Source organism: Pithys albifrons, chromosome 5, assembly GCF_047495875.1.
Source record: "Pithys albifrons albifrons isolate INPA30051 chromosome 5, PitAlb_v1, whole genome shotgun sequence".
Taxonomy (NCBI): Eukaryota; Metazoa; Chordata; class Aves; order Passeriformes; family Thamnophilidae; genus Pithys; species Pithys albifrons.
In genome coordinates this window covers 41,986,117-42,010,237 of record NC_092462.1, presented here as the reverse complement: position 1 = coordinate 42,010,237, position 24,121 = coordinate 41,986,117, and the positions used below count along the sequence as shown (strand labels likewise).

At 37.9% G+C, this 24,121-nt stretch overlaps 1 protein-coding gene across 1 annotated transcript; it reads right to left on the bottom strand.

Moving 5' to 3' along the window:
* Positions 1-15: 15 nt before the first annotated feature.
* TRAPPC11 (trafficking protein particle complex subunit 11) lies at positions 16-24,081 on the bottom strand. Its single transcript, XM_071556293.1, has 29 exons — positions 23,673-24,081; positions 22,580-22,749; positions 22,087-22,157; positions 21,145-21,259; positions 19,817-19,916; positions 19,067-19,140; positions 18,758-18,854; positions 17,835-17,968; positions 17,345-17,492; positions 16,781-16,874; positions 15,440-15,519; positions 15,266-15,344; positions 15,125-15,179; positions 13,970-14,115; positions 12,794-12,855; positions 12,559-12,691; positions 11,821-11,951; positions 11,161-11,316; positions 10,452-10,639; positions 9,650-9,798; positions 8,005-8,126; positions 7,231-7,350; positions 6,812-6,877; positions 6,556-6,712; positions 5,346-5,454; positions 4,770-4,861; positions 3,772-3,905; positions 3,226-3,393; positions 16-1,788 (listed from the first exon to the last, which is right to left on the bottom strand). Exons 1-29 carry the CDS (start codon positions 23,877-23,879, stop codon positions 1,744-1,746), a joined length of 3,402 nt encoding a protein of 1,133 aa, XP_071412394.1. The 5' UTR covers positions 23,880-24,081; the 3' UTR covers positions 16-1,743.
* Positions 24,082-24,121: the final 40 nt, after the last annotated feature.

The following is a 24,121-nucleotide window of genomic DNA, read 5'->3' as shown; positions in this document are numbered from 1 at the left end:
AACTAAGACAAAAATCTTTGCTTTGTAGTGTCTAGAGCTATAATAAGATTACACAAAACAAGAAAAGATTCCCTTTTTGAATGAAAAAAAAGAACAGAAATTGCAACTACAGCAAAGTAACAAGTATTTTTTTTCCCCATGGTGTGAGGTACGTTTGCATTTTTGTACTTTCTATTTTATAGTTTCTACCTTTACTACTCACCATTTTAAGTAGGAACCTATTTACACAGTTCACTTAAGACTTTCATACTATTGTAACCATGAAAGTGTTTTATGCTCTCCTCCCCCTCAAAGGAATACAAATCACTGTTTCACTGTTAGACCGTTTTGGAGGCGGGGGAAGGCACCCCAGTTCTCCACTGAACACCTAAACTACTTGCATCAACAAGTCTTTTAAAAAGCAGTAACAGAGCTGCCAGAGTTGCTGTAACCTGACTGGCTCCCTGAAAGAAAAAAAAATCTGGAAATGAAATACATTTTCCACTCTTAAAAAAAAAAAGGAGACGGATAAGATACCTATTCCATGACTACCACTTACCTCAGTATATTTAAGGAAAGAATAAGGAAGTTTTCATTTGTCATTCATCTTCTTATCCCCCTCTCTGCACTAAAAAAAAACCCCTCATAATTTAACTACACCTGCACTCCATGAAAAAACTGTACGTGCTCACACAGTTTTTCAGGACTTCACTCATGCTTTCCTCCAAGTATCATAGCTGTTATTTGGGACTCCACTGTCACAGATAAATGCATCAGTCCACAAGAGAAACCAGAGTTATGAAACAATTGTGAAAACTGCTATTAAGGACACAGTTTCAGAAGTACTCTGTCACAGGCTGTTTATTAGAACTTCACTTTGACAATAAATAAGGTATTTCCCAAGCAATCAAAATGTAATTACTTAGAAAGTTAAACAATGCAAGTTTTCACAAAGCAAGTTTTCATATATACATAGTTTACTGTATTTTAAACACCAGTTCTTCTGGAGCTGTACAACAGTAGGATGTCTATTTTCTAAATTCACACAGCAGGAGACTACCAAGACATGTCTTTTATCTGGAAGCTGTGTGTGTAAAACAATCCCAAACCATACCAGCTTCAGGTTGAATACTCCACCTGTTAAGAATGAATCTCTCTGATCATTAGACTAGCTGCTGAATTCCACTTTGGATGTATGGCTTAACCCAGGAGAAACAGTGCCTTTTTAGAGTAAGAGTTTTAAAGGACTAGTAAGCTGCTCAATTTCAACAGTGTGGAGTAACCATTTGTAGTTTACAGTGCTACTGCACAACCTCTTCCTTCTGCCCTCAACACTAAGGACACAGGACAAACTGCTGTAAAGAATGATCACTTTCATTGCTGTGTATCTCTAATAGCAAGTGCAAACTTTGCAGTTAAATGTACTGTTAACTAGGAAAACATCTTTCAGTTTTGGTCAAATGTTTTAGAATTTCTTCACTTAAGTACTCATGTGCCTCAATAATGCTTTAAAAGTTTAACATTCAAAATTAACTTCAAAACAATGTCCTTGTTAAATAAAGCACCAAGATTTCCCCATATGTGTATTCCTTAAAGAAAGTCTGTGAAATATTAGTTTTTTTAAACATTAGTTGAGCTAAGAGTTGTCATTTAAAAATAAAATTTACTTCTTATGGTTTGATCAAAAGCCATGTTTCCAAAGTAAGCTGTGCATATTCTGTGCAACATCCCATTTTCTTTAAGTGCAGAGGTACAGGTTCAGAGTTATGCAGCTGCAATCGAGTTATCATCAGCTTGTCGACCCTGAGGCTTTAAGAAAATAGAGAATTAAAAAAAAATCTGAATCACATAAACAACCCCCTTCCCAACAAAAAAAACCCAAACCAAACACAAGAGACTGAGCTTACTAGGAAACTAACTTTGCAGTACACTGTGTTATCCATGTAGCTCTGGTACACAAGTATAGCATCAAGCTTATCCTTACTTCTAAACGTTTCCAATAGAAGAACAACACAGAGGACATCCAGCTGAAATTTCAGTTTGGCCCAGTGAGCACTTGGCCTCAGTTCCTTAACTACTCTGTTAAATACACATCTGGACAGCTTAGCACAAGGCGTGGCTGATCAGAGTTCTGAGCTTTACTGCAGTACAGAAAGCTGAAAATTATTAATGCATAAAACAGGAATGAGACTGAGTTTCTCGGCGGAATTTGAAGCAACATCACTAGAGATGGGAGAGAGCAAGGAGGAAGTTTTAAAGAAGAAAAAGCACTCTCACAATAAGGTTTACTGAAGTCATGACAACTCCAAAGCGAAACCAAAAATTCTGAAGCCTGAGAGAGTCCACAGGAGTGTTGTGAACACCTCACTTTTTGGGGAAAATGCTTTTTTTATTTACTTAGGGGGACACCTTGACAACAAATCTGGAAAAGCCACTGACTGACAGCATACACAAAAAGTAAGTTCTGCCTATATGTTTTGGTTAAAACAAAACTGAAAGAATGCCAGGTCCGTTTCCTAGAAACATGATTGCAAATGTCTGAACAAGTCCATCTCAAATCATACAAACAAACTTTTCAAGCTTCTTGCTTGTTAAGAGTCTGAATAAAAAGTGAACAAAATATTCTGGAGACAGCAGCAGTGGAATGAGAAAGCATTATTCTGGGCAATTGGATTTAAATGACTTAAAAAGTCCAAAGACCACCGAGATTTGTTTTTCATGGCATGACTGAGCTCTTTGGAGTTGTATAACTTTTGAAAAAATCTAAACTGAGTGATTCACTGACAGAATGTTTTTAGAAGTTATTTTAGGGAAGTGTGGGATGTTACAGTGTCTCTGAACATAGCCATATGCATTGCTCAAACACTTCTCTTTTCAGAAGTGCTACAAATTATGATATTAAAAATATTTCACTATATTTAGCTCACTCCATTATGCTCAACATAGAGGAAACTTTAAAACTCATTTAACAAAGACATGGAACAGAACAACAGGGACAGGACAAGCACATTCAGGTCGTTCACCTAGTGGTAACCAAATAGATATTGCACCAAGACAGATTTCCTAGATTTTGGTTGATGACATCAAGGAACAACACAAATTTTTCCAAAGAAAGTAACTGTTACAAGGTGGCCATTTTAGTCTGCTTAGAAACACTCAGCTTGAACAGAGCTGGAGTGGTTATCACCAGAAACTGTGCTTCCCCAAGGGGAGCCTTTAAACACAAGTCACTTCTCACAGCCTTACCTTTACAAAAATGTGTGTCGGGATGAATCGTCTGAGCAACTGAGTGGTGAAGTTTGGGAATCGCATCAAGTTAACATGAAGAGAAGGTAACTGCTGATATCCGGCCATCAGAGGGTAGAAGTTATACAACATTTCCTGCTGTGTGCCAGGAAGGATTCTTAATCGGATCTTAAACCAAAAGAAAGCCACAAACATAGGTCAGTTCTGTGTCCAAAAGCAGTCCTCTGGTTACTTTCTACTAATACATTGGTTCCTTTCTCAAGTTGGAAAGAATGTAACTAAGTTTCCATTCCAAGTTAAATTCTTGCTTCTACACTGAAAAAACCACGCCACCCATAAACAACATGACAGCTCCTAGTCAGGCTTCCATTCATCCCTTTCTAAATGGGGTCTGCATCCATGTATTCTACCAGACAGAATTTACCATACTTTAAATATCTAAAAAACAATGAGTTTGTCCACCCTGCACATCAGTGTAAGTCTAATCAATGTATTCTTCACTATCAGATAGGCCAGCAGGGATCAGTAGATGTGCCTGTTTCGTACCTGTTTAAGGCCAGAGAACATGAAAGCATCACTGGGTTCCACGGACACCTCCACATCCTGGACTAAGTTGGTCTTATTTTCCAGGTGATACCTGACAGGTAAGGATTCTCGGACTCGACCAAATGATGGCAGATCTTTGGAAAGAAAGTAAGCAATCTCAAATATAAAATCCATTTCCAAGTTTCATTAAAGAAAGTGTCTATTGCAAAAGAGTGAAAAGTTTGAACAAAAAACACACACTATCTAGACATCTCAAGCTTTTCTGACAAGTTTTTTTACAAACAGACTAAAGAACAGAATACAACTTCATTACAAACTTTCAGTAACACTTCTTCAACGTCTAGATACAAACCTCCCAACTGCTAACACTAGAATGCTAACTAGGAAGTCACTTCGATTGCTGCTGGGTATTTTCAGCTTACCAAAGCCTAATCAGATACTGTCAAGGAAGCTTCTTCAAAATATAACAGGATAGGATGGTGGAAGAATCTCAGTAAAAATGAAACCAAACTGAGGAAAGCATTAGAATTATGTGCGTTCACAGTCCCCCTCTGTTCTTGTGCAGGTAAGTGCTAGAAGAAAAACAGTTCACCTGCCCACAAGCATCTCCAGCTCTCCAGGCTATTTTTTTCTCGGGATGCAGCCAGTGTGTGGGTGGATGGAATGATTTTTGCCATAGGTAAAAAGGCTTCTAGAGAAACCTTCTGGGAGGGCAGCATCAGCAGAGGCCTCTGTGCTGTCATGTAATACAGGTCAATCCACTGACAGCTTTCAGGAGAACACTTTCATGTAACTACCTTCCTCCTCTTCCCTTCAAGGGGAGAAGAAGGCCAAGGCCTGAGACAAAGTGATGATACAGTTTATTTCATTAGTCCCATAATATCCAGCACCAGTTTTCTGCCTTTTGCTACAGTAATTCCAAGCTCCGGGTCCTCTAAAAAATTCTGACAGTTCTAAAGATTCTAACTGGGACATACACGTTGCCAAAGTAATATTACCTGCATTAACATGGAGGGGAATGCTCTCTACAATCACATGTGGTAGAGTGATGACTGTGTTAACAACGGGTACACTTTCCACAGGTGAACTTCTGTAGGGAAAAGTCAAATGCAGACCATGTTGAATACTATACAACATGAAGTATCAAGTAAATACACTAAAAGAACATTATAATGTTTGACTAAATATTTTAGTAGCTTCAAATAAATTAATATTTAGTAGTTTCAGTGGTAGAAAGAAAAACCACAAATACACAAGTATTTAATGACTGGAGAAGACAGGGAGTGGCAGGTGACAAAACAGCTTTGTAACTGACCTAAGACCTTACAAAGACGACACTTTCACGGAATGCTAAACCCATGACCCCATATATCTCTTAAGTGAAATCTGTATCAAAAGTCTAACAACCTATGCAGTAAGGTCCAAAGTATAGATGGTGCCTGCTACAGGAAGATTCAAAACTTCTTGCTTTTTTGCACTCTCCCCTCTCCCATAAACCCAAACCAAGAATGCCCTACCATCCCTAACAACAAATCAGCTCCTTCCTCTCTGCATCAAGGCCAAGAGGTGCTTACCTCTTCCAGGAAATTATGTAACACCCTGTTGCCACTCCACTAGCATTAGTAACTGGAGGACATCGAAGGCAGAAGCACTCACTGGCACTCTCACCTGTCTGTAAAACAACTATCAGCAAGATTTTGTTTAAAATCAAAGTATAATTTTTGCAGAAGCCACCAAGTCTAAAAATCCAATATGACACAAGCATTCAGTCAGAAAGGCCTTTGAAATGCTTTGTAAACTATACCTACATAGTGTATAAATTCAATAGATTGCAAAATATTTCAATACTTGAAAGGGTGACATATGCAAATATATGATGGTTTACTTTTCAAATGGCATTATGAGGTCTTTTATGTAGACACAGAATGAGTCATTGCAAATTTAGAGTTCATAAACATATACAAAAAGCAAAATAACGCTAATGCAAATTCTACACCTCTCCAACATCAAATTCTAAGTCATCAGGATAACATCTCTGATGTTTGAAAATTAATACGAACATGGATACATCCCCTCTCCCACCCAAAGGGATGGGAAGTGAAGACAAGAGAAGGAACACAAGAAAAATCTACTGGCTTTGCATTTTCACTCTTTCTTCTTTTTCTTCCCCTCCACTCAAATGAATGGAAAAAAAAGGTATGTTTTCATTTATAGAGTGATTTTAAGAAAGTACTAACAAAATAGGTTGCTGTCTTTCAAAATTAATCATTAAATCTTAAAAAAAAATTAACCAAAAAGTGGACAGCTATGGTTGGTGCCTGTGCGGTTCACATGTCCTGGCACTCAGCTCTTCAGGAGCATCAACAAGAAACCATGAAGCAAAACGTGCCAGAGCTGAACATGAAATATCATAGTTTGAAGAGTAAAGGATGTGGGAAATAATTGCTTTTAGCCAGGTAACCCTTGACTCTACAGAGGAGTAAGAGTATTGCAAGTCCTTGATTTCAGAAGTACTCTCACAGGTGCTTTCCTTTACCTCTGTTGTTTTTAGAATTTTGTTTACCATCCATCATTCAAGTCTATTTACTTGATCTAGTGAAGCAGAACTACATTTTGAAGCATATTGTTGTCCAAGTTGCATTCTGGCAAGCAACTAGAGTATTAAGCAGCTTTCTTCTATTTACAGTTTGATAAGCAAGCATTATTTAAAGTGTCCCCTTTTATTACTCCCAATTTACGCAAAAAGTATCCTCCTGATAGAGAGCATACTCTAAGAAAACTTACCATTCTCCACGTAAGATTCCAGTTGATCTACTGGGGTCATGGAAGCTGACAGCTGCAGCTGACTAGTTACAATAGTGAGAGGCCAAGGAGAGGCACTCAGGATGTCTGTCATCAGTAAAAAGGGTATATCTGCAAACACTCTGTCCAAGTGCTCCAACTGCCAAAGACAGACACAAGCTCTGAGGATTTCTAACCAAACAGGGTGCAACTATGCAAAGTGGTGTGACTCCAAAACATCAACCTTTCAAACACATACCTTTGTGGAAACAAATTTGACAGCAACATCAAAAGGAAATACTGTGTCTATAGTTACAGTTTCATCCTGTATAGGTAACAAAAGGAGTAGAAAGAAGAGGGAGGAAAAAGTTATATTCAGTTTCAGACCTGGCTATTGATGACAAAGATTACTAATGTAGTTCCTTTTAATCATAATTTAAAAATACTCCTCCCCCAGGAAGACTATATATTTAAAGATATTTAAGAATAAAGATAGAAAATCTTTCTTCTGCTTACAGTTATGGAACTGCTCACCCCAAAAAGGGTGATTATACCAAATGTTGATTTAGCATTTTTTCTATCTACTAGAAAGGTTATTAAAATGAAATTACATCTTTTAGAATATTTCCTGCATTTCAGGAATGTTTCTCCAGCAACTGGTGCATCTTTAAAACCTACCCGGTGACACTTGCAGAGGATTTCTTTCCCCTCGACAACAATGTTGATTAAGTAAGAAATGTAAAACAGAAACATTCTTGCACCAACAGTTCCACAACGAATGTATATTGGTTTTTCCATCTGCAAAATAAAAGAGACTGTGTGAGTCAAGCTATACCTAAATTACCTTAATTAGGCTTAAAGCTGTCCAAAATGTATTAATCATCTTAGTTGGTCCAAGAGGGTAAAAGCAGAATGGGTATTGTTTTGACCATAAGGGATTTCCTTCAGTATTAATCATGCAGTGAATTTTACTCAGAGTAGCACAGCACCAGCTGCTGTGCTACTGATGTTCATCTGTTACTTAACAGTACAAGGAAAAAGCCATAACTGTGCAATATATGCTATACACAACTTCTAATTTACTGGTTGCAGCTTCATTTTGGTGCAAAACTGGCGTATTTGATCCTCTACCTTGTGGAATCCCACTTGCTGACTATGATCCACTGTCCATTAGGCAGTGCATTTAATTAACAGCAAAGATTAGCCTCCTTATTTCTTGTCTCCCAACTGTACCATCAATCCCAGAACACACCTTATTCCCAAATTTAGTCCAAAACAGAATGTAGTTAAAGAACTACTAAACTAGAAGTAAGTTAGGCTAAATATGCTATAAGTATTTAATTTATTGGTTCATACATCTGAAAGTAAACTTCTGTCCTTCTATGGGAGTTTTTTATGGGTTAGTTCCTATTTTCTTAAGTGTGGTACAGAATTAAGGTTTTAAGCCTTCACCTTTTCTCCTGGTTGCAAGTCTCCTACAGGGATATCAGGAAGCAGTGCAGGAAAAGAGTCATCACATGCATCTGTTCCATGAAGAGTCACATGAGTTTTCTGAGTCAGGTTGGCATCTTGACCTAGGATTAAAAATCATTTTCATATCCACACAGGCTTACGTCACTAAAGCATGAAAATAATAACTAAAAATAAAGCAATATTAATCCCAAAAAAGCAATGCATAGGAATTACATTGTTCATTTGGTTGAGGGAATCTTTCAAAAGTACCAGCAGAGGGTAGATTTCACATCTTAAGTTTTTTAAGTTGGAGATTTCACTTCCCTGCAAGTTTGTTTTATCTGTTAAGCCCAGAAAAAGGTATCTCAAAAACCAGAAATCACACCTAGATGTTCCCTACCATATATGCAATGCAACATGATTATGTGATCCAAGTTTTCTTGATACTCCATAATGAAGTAAAAAGGAAGTTTCATTGTTCTGTGATTCTTCTGTTTTCAAGAGCATGGTTTAATGATTTCACATATTTTTAAAACTGTTCTTCCAAATTGGTGTTGAAAATACATAAAACCAAATGTATAGATGTCAAATGACACCATCCTTTGGCCAGAGCTTAACTAGGGTGGCATTACTGCAATTATGTGGGATAATTTTCCAAGCCAAAGAAGCCACACTTTGCCAGAGTTGCAAATGTAGAAAATGTATCACCTTCCCTCTTAAACTAAATGTCACATTTCAATTGTTCTTTTAATGCAATCAGCAAGCCCACTCTGACCTTGCATATCACATGTTAAAGAGTCAAGATCAAGCAAGGAAAAAACCCAAGAAAAACAAAGACCATCTATTAAACACTGCTTCAAGAGCCAAGCCCAAACATCCAAATAAACAAGTTCCAAGAACACTTTACTGACTTTAATGAACCACACAACTGCATAGGATATGTTGTTCTGTTTCCGAATACACAGAACATATGGCAGCCTATACATTAGTGGCTTAAAAGTATTTTTACCTTTTAGGATAATTGCTACAAATAGGCATAACTGAGTATAACATTTGGGCTTGACAAATTGAAAGCTATCAGCAATATCTACATACAGCTAGGACTTCCACCTACAATATTTGCATTTTTTCCTTTTCATTCAAGGAGTGAAAAGTTGTCCATTTTTCCCCAAATTTCAAGTGGTTTAAAAATCAAACCATGTTGTCCAGGGCAGGGAAAAAAAAAGCAGGATGGGTGTGGGAGTAAACCCATAAAGACTAAAGAAAACATTTATCTAGCACTGTCTAATGCTTTCACCTCAGCAAGAAAAAGATTTCTCTTTAGGGGAAAGAAAAATTTAGTTATGAGCAAACTAAATAAAAAGTTAAAAAGCAAAAGCTTCCATGTTTTCTTTCAAGCTGGTAAAGACTTACTTTCTGAAAAAATCTATGTAAACACTACAGACAAGGAGTGGTTAAAATAATCATAACTGAATGAGTCTGTTAACTCTTGTCCTTACCACTGGTATTTCATCATTCCCAGCTTTCACTTTGGTTCAGCTCTTAATTACTGCAGGAAAGCCATTTACTACAGTTCTCTGCATTGCATCAAGAACAAGGAGTCAATTATGAGACCACTGGATTAAAAGAAAATAATCCCAAATACCTGGCTTTAAACCTGCTGTAAGCTTAACGTCTTTGGCCACTGTCTCCTCATGTGACTGGACTGTCACAATCAAACAATACATTTCATTAGTCAGGGCAGGAGGTTCATGACGGAGCTGAACAGAAATGTTTGGCACCCTAGAAATAATCCTTTAAGAGAAGAGACTCAGTTATTGTATGTTTCTCAAACAATATGTTTTTAAGCCTAGTTTAAAGGAGATTAAACCCACCTACTGTTTAAGAGAACTGGTGGCCTATTAAACTAAGAGAAGGGAGACACCTGAAAAGCAATATGATGGGAAAAACTCAGGAAAAACAGACCGCTTTGGAATCCCAGTAAATAAGCACTAATGGCTCAGATGTTCCGTCAGGAAAGAAAAAAGCACTGCACCAAATGCAATGAAACCTAATTATTTTTATTATTAATAATACCTTTTCAATACATTTTTAGGGGTTCTTTGTGTGATTGCTTTCATAACGGAACAATAATACTTCCCAGTTTACACAAAAATCTGGGAAAAGTTTACCTAGCAAAGTATGGTGAGAGGGAAAGCTAAAGTGTACTTGGTAGACTCAGATCACTGCAAGCTTGTTCTGTGCTTCTAGCTATCCAGATTCTCAAGAGTCCTAAAGAATTCCATAGTATCTATCTTATCCCCAGTTAAGCAAAGGCATTAAAAAGCTTGTATTGAAGAAGTTCAAACAAGCAGAGTTGTCAGGACATCACAGGAGACTAACAATAAAATATTGGAGACAGGAGACACATATAAAATATATTATAAAATTTTCAAGGTTTTACTCACATAGTGCTTGCCTGAATAGTCAAACTGTCCCAGTGCACCTCACTGTCTGGGAGCTTAGGTCTTCGCTTGAAAGAACGTGCTGCCTGCAGTGCTTCCTGAGAGGAGGCAGCGTCTCCCCCTCCTCCTCGCCAGTTCAGGATCACACAGCGCCCAGACTCACTTCCCAGGATCAAATCCACAGAAGTGATCTGATAGACACAAATTTAAACAGGTATTGGTAACTTTCTCTTCGGACCACCTACGGTAAGAATATAGTTTTCTAACATATATAGGCACAATAAATACATGTATCATCAAAAAGCTTCTGGCAGCTTTGAGGACCTTGGACCTCACCAGCCCAGGATCTCATTTAATGAAACGGTAGCAAAAAAGTATCCGAGCTTATGTGTGTGCAGTGCAGTAGGTTGTGGTTTCCTACCCTCCCATGGGGCTATACCACATATCACTTTTTTTAATGTATTGCACATATTTAAAAAAAAAAAAAAGAAGTAAAACCACAAAAAAACTTGGAGCAATACTTAGGTTTTTGTGAATTTTTTGTTGGTTTTGGCACTGTCAATAATTTTACTCTCACTTTTGATACTAAATTTCAAGAATTCAAACATGTGAATCAGCAGTGACTTAATAACTGGTGCCAGATTAGAGGGCACATTGTATTGGGAGTTCATTTTATGTAGCGGTAAGAAAGGTGCAACACAAATTAACAAACCTCTATCTTCTTTCCTACATCTTCAGTCTTTGCAACAAATTTGAAAGAGAATTTTCTTGTTTTGCCAGGCACTAAGCACATTGTTCCTTGTGATGACTGTTCTAGAATATCACTTTTTTGATAGGCTTCTTCTACCACACAGTATTGGTTGTAATCCTACAGTGGAGGAATGGGAGGGAAAAGTTGATAAATTCAGACTGAAGACATCTTTAGAGAGTAATGGCAGTATGGCAAATAGTAGGACTGTAACTGAATCAAACTATATGAGTTCTTCCTACTTTTCACACTATCAAAGTTAGAGTTAGCAAGTAATACAATGCAATTCTTTGACACAAGATATCCAGTATATTAATGTAACTTTCTGCATTACAAGAAATAAGACACTAAAATGATACTTCTGAAAGTGTAGAAAGCTTCATAGAAAAAAAAAGATATGACAGATGAACTAATAGAACTGCATTTTGGAGTTTTATTCCAGTATAAACCTACTTGACAAAAGTGATAGATAATGGAAGAGAAACCACAAAAACATCTTTCAGCTTAACATAATTTTTGGGGGAAAAGCTTTTATTTTTTTATGTTTAAAAACAATGATAGATATTATTCCATTCTTATCAAAAGCTTCTGTCACTAGCTCAGAGATACAAAGAACATAGTTACCTGATTATTGAAACTGATGCAAAGCTTAGAAAATCTGATAGGATGAGGACAATCAGCTCTCAAGTACACATCAAATTGCGCAGGAACATCAACATGAAAACTAGGAGCAAGAAATTTTGCTTTGCACTGGACTGGAATTGATAAAAAAATAAAGAAACAGGAAGTAGGTGTTAAACACAAACTACAACATTAAATTTCAAAAGCACACTTGAAATAATTGTGTTAAGGATTTTTTTGATTTTTCTGTGTTTGTGTATATTTTTACAACTCTGGTTTGTAAGTGGGACAAATTTGGCTACTAACACTGTCACAGAAAGCCACTTTTCAGCACTCGGCCAAAACCTTTGCAGAGGAGAGGAGATGCAGATGTCCAGCAGAAAATAGATAGTCCTGTATACCTGCATGCCATTTTCTGTGACAGTCACTCATTCCCTGTTTCTATGGGAAATATTGCTTTGCACACATTCTGCCCTCTTTACTCAGAATTCTACTTCAAAGCACATCAGAGTGCAAAAGTCTTTCAAAAATCAGAATTCTTCTTTAGTAATCCATATCAGTGATAAGAGATCATTGAATTCTCTCACTATTTCTTATCCTGCTGTTTAGCTGAAGAACAGAGCAGTGCTGGAATGTTATTGCTGGATTTGATACACACTTCATATTTTTTTCCTAATTAGCCATTTTCAAGTTATAACTACATCAAAACTTATGATCTGACAAATTTGCTTTCTTACTTACCAAATGGTATAAAATCTTGGACTTCTATTGTAAAAATATTACTGCCTGCCAAGGAAACACGATCAGCCCACAATTTCTGTGATGCTTTCACAGCAGCGGAGTCACAATCAGGTTCGGGATCAGGACTTTCATTCTGTACACAGGTAAGAGATTACAAATAACAACAAAAGAAGGTTACCAGACACTGACCACTCATAGGATTATTTCAAAGGGTAATAGGAGTCCTGTCACTTACCATTAGAACTTTTATCAGATTTTTTTCTATTCGAGATTTCTGATCTTCTTTAAGAGTAGATGCTAACAAGCAGAACAAAACAAAGGTTACAAGACAGAAGCAAATGTTCCTACTTTTTTTATTTTTTTAACTTAACAATAAATCTTTCCTGTAGATTACATCTTTCAAATAACGTATTCCAGGGAAAAAAATTCTAGCATCCATCTACCACTAATCAAGGATCCATTCAGTTTTCAGAACTTTTCCTGGTTTAAATGTTTCCTCTTACTTTCACTGGAACCAAGGAAAATATTTTCTGGTTAGACAAGCATTTTGTATTTTATTGGAGCAAAATCCCAAGTGCTTATACCTTCCTGTTTTTTATGTTCAAAAACAGAAGAAAGCATAAAGAAGTCTGGAACATGCAAAGAGGCAAATTCAGGTAATAATAGAGACAACAACTACAGAAGGTGACAAGAAATAAAAAAGGAACTATTTAAAATAAGCATTCTTCTCTTGCAGAAAGGTGGGTTTGCATTGTTTGCTATTCTTCAATACAAAGCAGAGTAGCCTGGCTAGCTACAAGAAGATGCAAACCCACTTTTACCACACCTACCCTAATAGTGGTATTAGTAATTTAGGGCCCAAAAGTGTTATTTCTGCAGTGTCAACGAACAGAAATTACATGAATCAGAGCACTTGCATTGTTACTGTGCAGCCACCCTGTCTCACATTTTTTCCTTAAAACATACCATCACATGCATATTTCATCAGCAGAGTTCCAGTAACAAGTCTAAGAGAAGCATATTTGAGATTTAAAAGTTCAGACAAATTGTGTTAACCTTTATTACCAAGGAAAACATTTCTCCCCTTCAGCTATACTACAGTTCTTTCCCATCTCAAAGCCCAGAAAGTTCCTGTTGCATTATTTCAAGTCTCAAACGAAGCTCTGTGCCTCAAATATCCCGACCCAGTCTATCTGAATCCAATTAAATTTTATAATAGAAGGGCAAGAATACTCAACTTCCAGCATACCACAGAAGGCAGTAAAAATTCAGCACAGGTACACAACTATTTTGTAGTCAAATAATTTAAGCACTGTAAGCACTGTATCTGACAATGACTTGTCATACTTCAAAATACATGTACTTAAATTTTTCTGTATAGGCTGAGTATGTGTCTTAAAAGAATACCTACCTCTACCCAGTAGCTCTAAAGAGTATGTTATATAATCTTTTAGCTGGGCCATCAGATAGGAACATTTGAGCGCTGTTGTCAATATGGAAGTGAGAAGGGTCCACCATCCTTCACTGCGATATTCACACATAACATAATCCAAGAGCCTACAACACAGTAAAATTCAGAGAAAAGTTATACTCACCAATTTTTTAAAAGCTTGCCTTTATTTGGCATCATTAATATAAAATTCATCTTCAATAATACAAATGCTAGATTAAAGTCAAGTCTATTGTTTATATGTGACAATGATTTATTGAAAACAGCATGGAATTGTGGTAAAAAACCACATTTATCTCCTGAATTTTCTATTTCAAACTAGAAAAATTTTCAGAAGAGAACAAGAAAACTCACCTGTCTTCACATAAAGAACTAGCAAAACAGCAACTGGACATACTATTGGATATGCAGTATCTATTAAGAAAAACAACCCCAACCCCCACAATAAAGTCCCCTTTCAAACTGAAGAGCTTTAATATTCCTCAAGCCAAGATATTTCTTCTCTCTCCTATCTCCTATTCCCTGCTCCCTTCAAGAGTTTCCAACATCTACAAAAAAGCATCAATCTTCATCAGGCAAAGCTGCACACCTTAATACGTTCCTAATACTGACCAATGTTTGCTATTACAGAGGAAGCAGAGAAATGATTTAACTCTGCTCAGCTGTTAAAGACAATTTCTGCCTACTTCAGAAAAATCTACCTAATATAAACAAAAAAGGCTCGCTCATAGAACAATCAGGCTTGGCACAAATTGATATGCTTATTCTAGCCTATCTTCTCCTCCATGTAAACTCCACTCTTGTACTTCAAAAAAGAGACACAGAAGGACAGGGAGCATTCAATCAATGAGTTAGAAATAAATACTATTTGCCCAATAAGGCAAATTCCCCAAACAGCTCAGGGCAGAAAGCTTTTCTGCTGTAAAAACTGACTCATTGTATCTGTTTTGCTTTCTCTAATATAAGTGCAGTTTGTAGACTCAATAGCTTCTACTTTGAACAGATCCAAGTACAAGGAGCATCTTATAAAAATTCCAGCATTATTCCATAGCAATTAGACATGGAGTCTTGGTGAGAAGACAGCATGTAAAAGAAGTGATCATGAATGATACTCACTTCAAAGCCTTGGCATAATCTTTAGCGTAGTAATACTCTTCTCCCATTTGAACCACTGATAATAAAAAAAAAGTTCCAGATCAATACTGAAAGTCTTTGCAAAATTAAATTTAAAAAACACATCTGATTATCTATACTTACTCAAATGACTTTTCATTCTGGGACATTTGTATTTCTTGAACTGTGCGACAGCATTACTCAACAGAGTGATTATTAGCTCCTAACAGATAAAACCATTACTGATATCATTATATATGCAGACATTAGGCTTGTGTTAGAAAACAGATTATGGTTTTTTGGTAGAACAAAACTTACCGAGTGAAGGACGTTTTTCTCTTTTAACTGTAAAGATAAAATCCCCATCTTTTCCTTTTCAGGATCAGAAAGATCAAAGCCTGCATAAGACAATGAAAAAATCCATGAAACTGGAATTCTGGACAGACTCAAAGGGAACTATTTATGCATTGAGCAATATGCAATGCAAACTTTGACTCAAACATACTTGTGTATTCTGTTACCTTGCAGACAGTTATCTCTCTCTACAAGGGCAATTCTAGAACACAAATAACTTCCCCCTTGCTTAAAAGAAATTATCTGAAGCTGCCCAAAACTAGCAAAGAGCATATGTTAGGACAAATCTATAGCCTTTTTCCAATCTGATCTCAAATAAGGATACAAGCTTATGTTTCTGTAGCACAGAGCTCATCAACACATTAAGAACTGCACAGGGCTTTAAAGGACTATAAACTCTTGCTGGAACAAAAAAACCCCAACATTAATATGAACAAGTAAAGTTTCTCTTCATCTTAAACTGTTTAACTTCAGCAGTAAATTGTAACTAATTTTAAAAGAGTAAAGGCGGAAGATAAAAGAAGTTAGACAGGTACTTTATTTACAGTAAATGAAGTCTTTAAAAGAGGGCAGTGATAAAGTAGCAAAGCCCAAAGGATATGCAGAGAATACAGGAGACGAAATGGAAAGGGAAGGAAAACCACAGACAACAAGGAAGATCTCAGAACTGTAGGTATATTCATATAAAGTTAAAAGCTGTTACAATGCAGAGTCAGAAATTCTGAGAAAATGTCGCCCTTAGTAGGAAAAATCACAAATTCCTTTACTGGGTTAAAATCTAGTCATTGCATTCTCTCAATCCACTTGAACATCCAAAAACTTTTTCAGAAAAAAAAAGTCCTGAGCTCCTGTCTGCAGTTGACAAGACACAGTATGGATGGCAGGATGAACTTATAACAATCACTTTCACAGGTATCATTACTTTTGCTGTATCCAGCTCTCCAACTTCTCTTTTCCCAGGATCACGTTTCACTGCAGACAGGATTTCTGCAGCACAGTGATTACAGGTAGCTTCAGCAGCAAGAGAACCAAAGCAGTAGCACAGCTTCAGTACGGTCTATGCAACTTTGCTGAAGACCTGAGCCTGCACAAACCTGAGGTTCCTTTTTCTGCTTATCAAGGACAATTCCTGTGCTGCCAGCTGACACCTGCCCAAGTCGTACAACCAACTAACAAGAGAGAGAAGTCTCAGCCCTTCATCCATCTCAGTAGAAAAGGGACTACATGCTGATGACCACTAAGGCAGCTGGCAGGATTAGCAGCTAAATTTGTCCACACTCCACAGACACAATACACAAAACATACTTAATATTCCTTGCCGCCATGGTCTCTGCCCATAGAAGTCAAGCACTCCAGTTTGTGTTTCCAGGGGATCCGGATTGGGATACATCACAGAGGACTGTAAATTCAGCAAATACAGTAATAAAAAAGGGTTTATATTTCATTTTGTACCAGGTAAGTATCAGAAAACCCCTAAAACAATACCCTCCCCCATATACTAATACTAATGCTCTTGTTTCTCTGCTTTCTGTAAGTCACCAAATACAGTGCACACATAGAAAAATATACTGAAAAACAAACCAGTAAGTTTTCAAGTATTCAGAGATGTAGAAAGTATATTTTTAAAAATAAATAAATATTTTTAAAACGTGTCAGAATTATTTGTAATAAACATAATATTAATGCATTTGCTGTGGAGTAACTTTTCCCGTACGTAACAAATACATGTAATGTTAGTAAGCATCAGAAAGACACATTCTTTGCTTGGATTTCATTTATGCATATTACAGATTGTTCCATTTCAGACTACAGTATTAGCTAATTTACTATCTAGTTACTTGCAAAGCATTTTCTCCCCTCCCAACTTACATCATGGTTACAAAGCATACTTGCTAGTTGTTTCCGTTCCTGTGCATAGTAGGCTGCCTGCTGGTAATAGAAACCTGGATTCTGAGTTTGAATTGCTGTCAATCCCAGCTTAATCGCTTCATCAAACAAGTCACCAAAAGCCTGAAACCTGTTAAAAAAATTTCATAACCAAGATTATGTACAGAACAGCAATTTGAACTGAAAGGTACTCTACGATTAAAAGCTGTGGTTAGTCTTAAGACAGATGACATAACTCTGAATTTTGCATCTAAATTCTATGGCTGCATTTCTGTCATACTCCATTCATTTAAAGAGAAAAGTGATCAATAATCAGTGCAAAACAGAACAACAGTGTACAGTTTGTATCTTCCAATGTATCTTTCTCTTACATAAAAAGCTCAGAATTTGTGTCTTTTCTATACAAGTAAAACAGTGAACTTCATAAGGTTGCAAAAAACTAAGCCAGAAACACTACTAAGCACAAACATACTGTTTGGACATCCAGGCAGCATGCTCAAAAGCCAGTTCTGCACTTCCTATTTTCTTCTTACATAGGTCAATATGCTTTCTGAACTGTGCGATTGCATCCAGTGGAGTATTATGCTGAAAACAGAGGCGACAGATCTAGAAAACACCAAAATAAGCAGAAAAACCACTGTTGTTAGGCTGCTAAGAACTAGCACTCAAAAACCCCCCCAAACTACTTTTACATACTTTTGAAGAGCAAAAAGTGCATAAAAAACAGTGGGAGAAAAATAAATGTAAAGCATAATGCACTATGCCTGAAACCATGTGTTTCTCTATTTCATCTAAGGCTATTTTTCTTCCCCAAGACATCCACAGAAGAGTATGTAACTCACTGCCAAATTTAACACAGACCCACTATGAAGATCATTATCTTTGAAGCCTGCAGTGCGCAAATGGAATTTGATGGAATCCAACTCCAAGATTGTTGTAAGTGGTGGGATAGTTGTTTTACGTAAAACTCTTCAAAATACAAGAAAAGTATAGTCTTATTCTTAAGAAGTTCTTTTATTCCTCCTAACAAGCAGTAACTGAACTATACTGACTTAAGCTTTGCAAGACGACAAAAATATTCAAGGAACAAACAGCCCTTTTGCTAATCCCCCCTGCACACAGTGAGAGTTAAAGAGAGTCTAGTCTTTCAGATGACTGCATTTCAAATGAACTCCAACCCTTCAAAATAATTCCAAACTTCAGCTAAGGATCTTTCTTTTATGTGGAATTCAGAAGTCCCTGCAAGTCTGAGTGTAACTGGTATTTCACTGATAACTCTTTCTAATCCATCTCTGCAAAAGCAATATAAAGTGAACTTTTAAACATTTATACACTAAAGATGCATCAACTCTTTTTTAAGTAAAGGTTGTCAAAGATTAGAAGCACAGTTGTTACCTTGTAATTTATAAATCCTGCCATGGTCTTGATTTCCAGCATGTTCGTTTCATGAGCCCTCAATTCATGCACAAGATTATATGCAGTTCTATAATTCCTAAGCACAAATACTCTAATTAGAATTAAATCATACACGATAATAAAATTTAAGAAAAGGATTGCCAACAGCAGAAAACAGCCTTCCAATCAGAGTGTTCTCCCCAGTGAAGAATGTGCCCCTTACATATATATTTTAATAATTTTTCATTTAGGAAAATGGCTTAGCAGTAATTTGGGGTAGAGGGTGGGGGAAGATTATATGAGTCTTACTTGAGAGCATTCTGAGTATCCTGTTTCAGCTCACTGAAGAATGCTATTTTGAACTGGTGTCTCACAAATAAAAGCTGCAAAACACAACAAGTGTACATCATTCACAAGCATCTGAACATATGTGTTACCTACAGAGCAAATACAGGTGATAACTTCAGAGTTTTACATAACACAGCACTTTGCTCGAAAAACTGACTATGCAACAGCTTCCTAATAGCCCTCTCTACCACCACGATGCAGCAGTGGTCTTTCAACAAATTTCATCTGTTCAAAGTCTTTTACCCTGGAACAAGGGAGAGGCTTTGTAACACCCTGAAATCTCTACAACAGAGTCAATTGTGGTTTGGAGCTCATTACTTGGATTCCATATTCCAAGAGAAGGAAGCTGGCAATCTCAACAGAACATCGTGTGTCTGAGCAGATTTGAAAAGCAAAAGTTAAAAAGCCAAATCAAGTGTAACTTTGAGTACAAAATGTCTAATGAAAACACATCCAACAACTCATTAAGAAAGTACACTCAAATAGGTTAAACCATAGAGATAATTAAGATGCTTTTCCTTTTTTAATCTGAGAACCTCATTTCTGGGCTGCATCATTTCTAAGGCAGATGTGAGGAAGACAAATCTAAGAACAAAACCAATTAAAATAAAAGTTTAAATTGCAGAAAATAAAACCTGAAAACAATCCTTATTTTCATATTTTAACATGCAATGTAACTTGCACAGTATTTCAAAAATAGGGTAACATTACCTGATGAGTGGTTTTGTTCAAGAACTCCTTATGAGATTTAACTCTCCGTATTTCTGTGTAATAGTAAGTCTGAGCATGCTCATAGAAAGCATTTTCCAACCTGCAACAAAGTTGCTCATAAGTTTCACAAAGTTTCTCCCACATACAAAGAAATTCCAAGTTCTTCAAAATAAGTTACTTTAAATCCTGCTTATTTCAATGTTGGCCAAGCAGCTCAAGGCATTCCTACTCTTCTGTAAGTTACAACACAGGTGTAAGAGTCTGCAGACAAAACTCTTCACTCAGAGATAGCAAGAAGTAGAACGAGTAAGTTTGAGAGCTTTATATACTGATTTATCATAGAACAATCTCTAGCATTTAATTTTAGAAAGTATGAGGATAAGCTGTTATGATTTTGCAAGGCAATATAAAGTGGAAAGATGCCCCTAAATCAAAGCAAGCAAACTTTGCTGAGGCTCCCAGAATATGTAACAGAACAAGATCTTATCTGCTGGACCGTGGAGGGAGGAGTGTGAAGAAAAAAACAGCAGTAAAAATTATGAGGGTACAAACTTGGTTTTATTATTCTGTCCAAAAATCTACAGCTACCTGGTTTGCAGAAGTAACAGTGGAATTTATGTTTGCAGGATAAATAGCCCAAAGCAAGTCACAGGGGGAGAAGCAAAAGACAAAGAGGACAAGACCACCAAATGCAGTATATGATGTTGAGGAGTATTTAAGAAAGATATGCTGTGTGATCAAGCTATAACGAGTAAAATCAACTGGAACAAGACCCAGGAGAGGATTATTTGCAATAGCACTGACACACACAGGAAATTAAGGCTGAAGTACCAGCTCTCTGATTTGCCCAAGAAGAGATCACTGCAGACCCTTTCTAAGGCAGATCACAACTTGTATTCTGCCTGTCATGCAGCTGAGAGGACGGCAATGAAAACAATGGGACAGACCATGCACAGCAATCGTTAACTACAAGTTCAGTCACAACAGATGGACAAGACAAAGTCTACCTAATATACTTGTTTTAGTATTATATTGCAGCCATATAAGAGAACATAAGCCAGTCTGAGAGGTACAAAACAAATTATCTTTTATTACTGTGAAATCTGAATTAAAAATATCAAAATTAGAAGACTAATATCAGAACTTCTGACATGTTCAGACACCTTTTTTTTGTACTGTTGTTTTTTGAAATGTGCACTAACTCTTGTGCAAAGATCCTCTTCCTCCTTTGAGATAAGTGTACACCATCTGTTGCCACCAGGCCTGGTGTTGTATAAACTGACCCACAATTAGCAAACAGAGCAAAACAGTGTTTCACAGTTACTTACCTTATAATATAGCCAACAAGATGATCAGTGTGTGGAAGTACAAAGAGGGATTTTCCAGAAAGGTCACAAGCGTTACATAAAGCAGCTGCCCTCTCTGACGCAATAACATCTTCTCCTAGTGAAGTCAAGAAAAGCACAAGTAAGTGGTATGTGGTGCAGCAATAGTCAAAGTAGCTCTAAAAGCTTAAAAGTCCTATGAACCTTAGGTAGATCTAAAATCCTAAAAGGTATGAAAAAATCTAATAAAGATAAAACCAAGACTACATTCTTTCTTACTTCTTTCAGAATACTATGTGCTTAATCCAGCAGAATGCATTGCAGAAACTTTCTAGCAGTTTCTAGCAAAAAAACTACAAGTACGACATAAATTTCATCTCTCATGAAATTAAATACCCTACGTCTTGAGAAATACAACAGCATCCAGAAAAGACAAACACACACAGCAGGTAGAGCAAAACCAAAAAAAGTCTGCCAGACACTCAAAAGCATGCAGCTACAGCTGAAGCAGCAGCTCTACAGACATAAGGTTAACATGCAGTGCATTTCACAGCTCTACTCGGCTCCAAAATTTTATTCAGGTAAGATGAAGGACCTCTCTAGGTACCAAATATCCTTCCTTTACATTTGCAATATTTTTTACTGCTTTTCTTGATTTAAACAAGGTTTTAAATGCAACTTGCTTACAAGAAGACATGTCAGGTGTATTACACTAGTAAACCATCTTTGAAACCAAATGGACTTGAGTGTAAGAGGAAGAAGTATCAGATGTTTAGGGTGAACTCCCCTGAGCGCTCTTTGTATCCTTACACCTTCCTGCAGTCACAATGTACTTAATGTATGTAGATGTTAGACGAAGAACTGCACATAATGTGAAAAACAGAAGTCAGCTCAGTCCATCAGAGCCTTCTGAGAATCCCACAGCTGTGCAGAGTTTTCAAGTACCTGGAGGCAATGGCGTTTTTTTCTGAATCAAAACCACAGCGACCTTTGTATTTCTTCCCTGCAAACTTTGCCTAAAATGAGAACAACACAGTACGGTGCCAAGGTTTCATTTCTTATTTCTGAATAATCCGAACAACATGAGATTTCAGTCTAGATGGAAACACTGAAAGAATGTTACATAGAAGTCAAGCACAACAACATACTTCATCATTCACAGAATGTCTAATTGCATTAGAATAATGTGTTCCCTTTTTGGGGACAGAATAATTGCATCTAAATTAAATAGGGGTTAGCAAGCAAAATTTCAGGGGCTGTTTCTACTTAAGTAATTTTTCCAAATAAACCACTACAAAAAGTTTTCTTACTGTCAGTAAAAAGCAAAGCTCAAATTCCCCTTAATTTGTGTCTAAGAAAAAAAATTACATTTCATATTCTGCAATTCACATTTACATTAACTTTTAGCACATTATGAACCAAGCAAACAAAAGGCTACCTGACAATTTCAACTCGAGTAGCACACTCCAACTGTTTTTCCTTCCACTGTGGCTCATCCCAGTCCAGTTCATAGAATACCACCACAAGTGCTGGAACCAAATTCAGGTGTTTGTTCATCCAACCAGTCTTCAGGATTCCTTTTGGAATATACCATTCATAGGATGTCCTCTGAAAAGAATGAGGATATTAAAGCAAGCTACAAAATCCATTTGCAAACATTGGTAGCAGGTGAAAAGGAATTGCCTCTACATTCTTGTTACTTGAGAATATGTTTGTTATCTTTCCTTTAACATTCTTTCCCTCAAGCCTTTCCTTCCTATTGAGTAAGACATATACCTCAATACCTGGCATCAGGGCCTGATGTTTGACATATCAGCAGCAAAGAACAACAGATGTCAAGCAGAGTAGAGTTCAGAAGCATGTTTCACACACTGCCATGAAATATTAGGCTCATTTTAAAACAGGGCTCTCAAACAGAGCAAGGACACACCAGTTCAGATTCTTTGCCAGCATCATGGAATTATGTAGTCCTCCAAGGGTTAAATCCATTGACATGGCTTCTTAACTAGCCATTGCAAAGCAGAGAGTAGAGCACAGATATTACTTCTGCTGCAGTTCACTTAGTTAAAGGCTTCATGCTTTTTCCAGAACACACTAATTTCAAGTATCTAGTCTCTCCAGAGTGAAACTTGAGGTTTCATTAAAGCTCAGATTTTACAAGGTACATTAATGCTGAGTAGAACAGCAAGTACTTTAAAAAGCAAACCACACTGACTTTCTCTGCTTCTGGCTAACGAGCTAAGGCATCTGGCTTTCTTATTCTTTCCTGCTTCTGGCTAACGAGCTAAGGCACCTGGCTTTCTTATGAGCCCACAGCGCTCGTCACAACACCCTTGGCTTTTCCCTCGCCCTCACGACTTGCCTGACTTCACACTCGCACGCCTCGCCCTCAGCGGCGGGGCAAGAGGCAGCACCGCCTGCGGACCCTGCGGACCAGCCCGCAGGGAGGCACCGAGCCCCTCGTCCCCGTTGCCGGGGCGGAGCACTGCGGGGACAGCAGATGGAGCCCCGTCCCGACCGGCGCCCGATACCTTCGTCCTGCACTTGGGGTACTCGTGGTCGCCGGGCAGCACTTTAAAGGAGATGGGGACGCGGTCGGCCCTGCGGTTGGCGCAGAAGGCGTCCCACACGGCGCGGTGCACGGCGTTGTACACCACGTCCAGGCCGGTGAGCGTGACGAACGCCATGGGCCGGCAGCACAGCTCCACCGGGAAGTCCCAGTGCGACGGCGGGGTCATCCTGAGCCCGGCACGGCGACCGGCGGGGTGGCAGCGGGAGGGCGGTGCAGGCCGGCCGCAGGAGCGCCCCGTTGTACCGAGCCCGTCCTCCCCGGAGCGGCGCTCACCGCGGCGGGACCGAGCCGGGAAGCTCCAGCTGGGAGCGGCCGCGGGTCACGGGAGGGGGTGCGGGCGGGCCGGCGCCTCAGGAAGAAGCGCTGGGTGGCGTCGGAAAGGCAGCGCTGGCAACCAATCGGCGCCTC